Source organism: Lactuca virosa, chromosome 8 (assembly GCF_052849685.1).
Source record: "Lactuca virosa cultivar CGN04683 chromosome 8, Lactuca_virosa_CGN04683_v6, whole genome shotgun sequence".
Taxonomy (NCBI): Eukaryota; Viridiplantae; Streptophyta; class Magnoliopsida; order Asterales; family Asteraceae; genus Lactuca; species Lactuca virosa.
In genome coordinates this window covers 149,870,944-149,876,788 of record NC_136433.1, presented here as the reverse complement: position 1 = coordinate 149,876,788, position 5,845 = coordinate 149,870,944, and the positions used below count along the sequence as shown (strand labels likewise).

Sequence of the window (5,845 nt, the reverse complement as noted above, 5' to 3'; positions counted from 1 at the left end):
TCTTTTTATTTTTTTTTATTTCTATAATAAAAAAATTAAAAAAGGGAAAATACCAAGGGCAAATCCGTCATTATAAAAAGTTTTAAAATTTTTGGACTAAACTCGCAACAAAACGAAACTATTGGACCATCCTTGCGAGCCAAACCCATTTTGGACCAAAGTTGCTAGTTTTGACATACCACATGGACCATTCTTGCAATTTTGTCTTGTTATTATACATTTTAAATGCTATATTTTGTTTGACCAAGATTAAACATGTTCTTTCACTTTATGATTTTGAATGTCAATTTTATATATAGAAGAATTATAATATGAATTTATTTTTCTATAATTTTAATACTGTTTTGTATATTTGTAATTAATTTTTCTATAATTTTAATACTGTTTTGTGTACTTGTAGTTAGGTTGCACTTTCTCATGAAATCGCAGTGACACGTAGGTGCCACCTCACCCATTACCACAAAAGTGTGGTTTCATATCACACCTAAGGAGTGGTGCCACACTTGGGTATTTTTTTTTATTTTTTTTTAATAATTAAAAGGGATCAATCAGAGAGAGATAAGAAAAATGAACCAATCACGTTGTTTGAAGGAGTGCTCCCTTGGAATGCCACACTGCACCCTCTACCGCACACAAGGGGCGATGTTTGTGCTTATGTGGCAAGGGGAGTGCGGTTAAGGCCGCGCCAACTCACTATAGCCTTATGCTTTTTGTGACTTTTATTTTAGCTATCGAGTTGTCCTCAGAGATAAATTCTTATTAGATAAATCTAAAAATTAGATTAAAGTTGTTGGAATTATAAAATTAGTAATATGATTGTTAATGAACTTAATAGCATAACTAGTGGCAAAATGTTAGATCATGATTTCAGTCACAGTTAGTAAAATTAAGAGGCAAAAATATATTGTCAACTACAATTATCTGTGACAATCCGCTAAATGCGAAGGTATTCATTAAATGTGAAGGTATCTTCCGTCACTAATTTGTCATCGACTCTTACTCTTTCCATTTTGCTTTCTAAACTCAGAGATAATGACTTAAAATGGTAACCTATTTTTCGTTTTGTACACATTTAGTCACCGATTTTTTATTTCGTCCATATTTGCCCATTAAACTTGTTATCTTGTACACAATCAATCCTTACGACCGGTTGGTGTGAATTTAGGCGGTTTCGGTTTTCTTTGCAGCTCCGACGAGCCTCCGGTCGTCTTATCTGACCAAACATGAATTTTCCCACAATTTTTTTATATGCCTGTTTTCTTTTTCTGAGGTGAAGAGACATATTTCTCCAAAACGAAATTTCAAGATTTGGGTTCAAAACCCGTCATGAAAACCCTCTAGTTCATGAGCTTCAAACAGATTGAAGGTGTGTGTATGTGTTTTCATCGTGTGTGTGTGTATTCATCTTCATCTCTGTTCGATTACTGAAAAATAACTTACACCCATGTTTGAGTTTGTGAGCGTAATCCGGAAAGAATTCGACTTTCAGGTGGAATCTTCTGAAATAAACTCAAAATCTAGGATTTTAATAGATGGGTTTGTCCATCATGTTCTTGAGATCTTTATCAGGTTCGTCAAGATTGCTCATCGTGTTCTTGGGAGCTTCTTCAGATTTGAGTGTGTGTGTGTGTGTGTGTGTGTGTGTTAGATCAGTCACAAACCCATATCTGTATGTGTGTATGATTTCATTTTCTACTAGATCTGCCATGAATGACTTATTCAGATTCAAAAACCTTCGATTTCCTTTCTAGAAATTAAGGTTTCTTTTCAAAAATCGAAGTTTTTCTCAAGAAATCATTTTAGATTTGCTTAAGAACACCATGGTTGGAGGTTAAAGACGATGAACAATGATCTGGTGTGTATGTGTGTGTGTGTGTGTTCATCACAAATCTGATCTATGTATTTTAGTTATTGAGTTCATGAGAAAAGAGAAGAAAGAGACAGAAGGAGAGAATAGATTGGAGTTCTTGAGATCGCCCGAAAAATCATGAATGCCAGAGGAGATGAGCGGAGCATCGCCGGAGTTGTCAAATACGTCGGAAACCGGCTTAACCAATGATTGCATGTCATAAGGATGTTTTTTGAACACTTCAATGAGAAAATGTGGACAAAAAAACTCATTGACTAAATGTGTACAAATCAGAAAATAGGTTACCCTTTTAAGTCATTATCCCTAAAATTACTATGAATTTTTTCGTTCTACCTTCTAACTCCGGTGTTTCACTTTTTTCCTTTTTTGCCTCACCGTCTACTACTTTTCAACCTGTAAAAAATTTCAACCCGACATGAGACACCATATTTACAACGTCAAAATCTTAACCTAAACCCGACACGAAAATGAAAATAAACTGGTTTATACGACACAACACAATAATTGAACGGACGGGTTAGGGTCAAACTCTCTCAACCTGTTTAATGTTTTGACACGATACAACACATTTGTCGGTATATGGAACTATTACTTCAACGTATACCTCCCGGATAGTTGAGGGAATAAAACAAGATTTGGTGGCACTGGAATATCCAAGTGGTTATTATCTACCAAAACCCTAATTTCATAATATATATATATATATATATATATATATATATATATATATATATATATATATATATATATATATATAGACATGTACACAAGTATCAAAGTGTTATGGTCGTGTATATTAATCTGATTGAATATAAACATTCAAAGGAATATACAAAGGGTTATGGTCGTGCCTATGAATTCGTTTGATTGCTCATGAATGAACATTCAATCAAATATTCACCCGTATATACTAAGTAGATGTTCAGACGTGATAAGCTATGAAATCGACAAGAACATGAATTAAAGTATAAAACTAAGTATGAAATCGATAAGAACATGGAACATCGCTACAAGATGAGGATGAAGACGCCGATACCGATATTGTCCCTATTGACGAGCCAATAATACCAATTTCAATTTCTTGTGTTTCCATTGATGATTGACGAATGTATAGATGTTTCTTGATGTTCAAAAGTGAATTATCAATGATTTACTCGTAAAATCTTCCAGCTTCAACTAGAATGAACAACGTAACAATTTTCCTAGTTACTTTGATTAATGTTGTCGTTTCAATATTGTTAGCAAACATTTTTTTCTTACGTTTAAAGACAATACAATGCGTATTACCATATTTTTTCCTAAGTTTAATGACAATGAACATGTTTTTTTAACCATATTAACCTTATAAAAATTGATATTATAAAATGGCTCTATGGTGATCTCTCCCACATATATATATATATATATATATATATATATATATATATATATATATATATATATATATATATATATATATATATATATGGTTTTGGGAATATATGACTCCTTTGTACCTAATATAATGGTATAGAACCATCAAAAACTATATAGTTTTAACAAAATAAAATAAAATCTTTCTACCATCTTTTTTACATCTTTTATTAGAACTTATGTTAGGCTTTGTATATATATTTTTATAGAGTTTTATAATTTTAATCTTAAACCATAAACTATGTAAAAAAAATATTTTTACCAACTACCTATAGCTCTCCATGTTGAAATTTAATATAGAAAATTACAGTGAAAGATTGAAAGTGTTCATTAAAACAATCATGCAAGTATACATAAGATAGGTGTGGAGAAATTTATGATGCCCACTAGATGTCTAATAAAAAAACACATTGGCAAAGAAAGAAAGGCATAACTAGTAATCAACAATATATAATTTAAAAATAATTAGCCTCCAATCTAGACGAGCCTCGAACCGTTGAAATGTAAAAGTTAAATACAGATACGTCAAGTAAGCCTCAGTTTAACCTATAAAAGGGAAGCCATAATGCGTTTTAATTCATAAACCAATTTGATAATTTTTTTAGCAATTTCCTTTTATTTTCTTAGCAATTACAATTCGAAAATGGGTTTCGTCATTCGAGCTCTACTTTTGATTGGCATGGTTGCATGTATCACCTCTGTTGCCCACGCCATTGCTGGTCAAGCCACTTATTATACTGTGTATACTCGTAAGTTGCTTCGTTTAATTTCTTTTAAAACCGAATGCTATCCATCCATATTCCATAATATGACTTTTTTAGAAGTTTCAAATCAAAACTCTTTAAAATAATAATAAATAAATAAACAAAAACTATTGAAGCATTTTTTTTCCAAACCAAAGTTTTTTAGAGCTTGTAAATATACAAACTTTTGCCAACGAGTTTTTTCAATGATTGTGGCGAGTACTCTCATAGGTTTTAAGAAAATTATAAATAAACAACTTATACAAACAACACATAAATAAACAAATTGAAAAGCTAAATTAATCTCATGATGATATATAATGAGCTATATTAATTTTAAGATTTGTAATGAAAAATCTCAACAAAAAAACTCTCATATTGTTGATGCTCCTAATATTTAAAAAGCATGCAAGTTATGTTTGATTTACTGAATTAAGTCTCTATTATGTATGGCATAGCTTCTGCGTGTTTTGGTCCCGTAGACCAAGGTACCATGATTGCAGCAGTGAATAGTGCCATATTCGGTAATAAGGCTGCATGTGGAAGGAGGTATAGGATAACATGCACCGGTCCATCATCATGCAAAGGCGGAAGTGTTGACGTTACAATTGTCGATCTTTGCCCAGGATGCCCAGCAAATGGATTTGACCTTTCGCTAGAGGCATTCTCGGTTATTGCTGATCCTAGTGTGGGAAGAATCAACATTGATTATACTGAGTAATAATTCGTTATATTTCTTGATTCTGAAACTCTTAATATGAATAAACTTTTTTTTTGACTTTTTTTAATTTTTGTTTTTGGTTTTTCTTTGATTTTCAGGATATGAAAGTAAGATTCCGAAGAAATGAAGAATAAGCTTTCATGGTTCGATAAGTGACAGTGTCACAGTGAAAGGATAAATGTTGTATTTGTCTTGTTTCATGAACAAGGTGTTCAAGTTGGAAAATAAAACTTCATATTCTGATTTGTTATATAAGTATTTATAATTATAATTCTTGTGCATTAAAACATGCTTGTTCTCATGCTCGTTATGTATGGTAACTAGGAATTGCACCCTATTTGATATGGCGGGAAATCTTGTGTATGTGCAAAAATGAAATAAATAAATAAATAAATATAAATAAATAAAAGTATTTATAGCACTGTTAACATTAAGAGAAAATGACATTTTGTTGGGTTTATTTGGCCATTTTGTATGACTTGAAGGAGGTTGCTCATTGTCATGTCTTTTATTAAAATTAGTTGTAAGACATATGTATTACATGAGTTAATTAAAAAAATATATATAAATGTCTAAATATTTAAGAACTTTAGATTTATAAGAAAATAAGAAAAATAATGAATTATTAAAATTGATTTTTTAAATAAATAAACAAAATAAACTAATGAACTTTAATTTGGAAATTTTGAAATAAAGAGGTAAGTTCATTAATAAAATTGATATTTATTTATTACTACATTTATTGTAATTATTATATTAAAGTATTATGTGGAATTTATTAAAATAGAAAAACTCATAAAATGACATGTGGAAAAAAATTCATTCAAAATAACCACAAAATGAGATTTGACAAATTGAATGAAAGTGTGACATGTGGCAAAAAAAAAACTCTTCATTTATTAGAATAGATCTTATTCTTTTCCACATCTCTCTCTCTCTCCCTCTCTCTCTCTCTCAAAAAAAAAAAAAAAAAAAAAAAAAAAAAAAAAAAACACACACACACACGCACACAATTGACTTAAAATCCACATTGCAAAATTCATCATCAGATCCATCGAAAACCCTCACCAAACTCCCTAGATCTCCCACGTTTTACTC

At 30.7% G+C, this 5,845-nt stretch overlaps 1 protein-coding gene across 1 annotated transcript; it reads left to right on the top strand.

The window, feature by feature from the left end:
• Positions 1–3,883: 3,883 nt before the first annotated feature.
• Positions 3,884–4,916, top strand: LOC145134645 (EG45-like domain containing protein). Its single transcript, XM_079069491.1, has 3 exons — positions 3,884–4,032; positions 4,485–4,743; positions 4,846–4,916. The coding sequence occupies exons 1-3, from the start codon at positions 3,927–3,929 to the stop codon at positions 4,850–4,852; spliced, it is 372 nt and encodes a 123-aa protein (XP_078925617.1). The 5' UTR covers positions 3,884–3,926; the 3' UTR covers positions 4,853–4,916.
• The last annotated feature ends 929 nt before the right edge of the window (positions 4,917–5,845 follow it).

Bases quoted from the DNA above. Each gene is read 5' to 3' on its own strand.
- LOC145134645 (XM_079069491.1), top strand. From the start codon at position 3,927: ATGGGTTTCGTCATTCGAGCTCTACTTTTGATTGGCATGGTTGCATGT. The intron at 4,033-4,484 runs GTAAGTTGCTTC...TGTATGGCATAG, and splicing joins TTATTATACTGTGTATACTC to CTTCTGCGTGTTTTGGTCCC.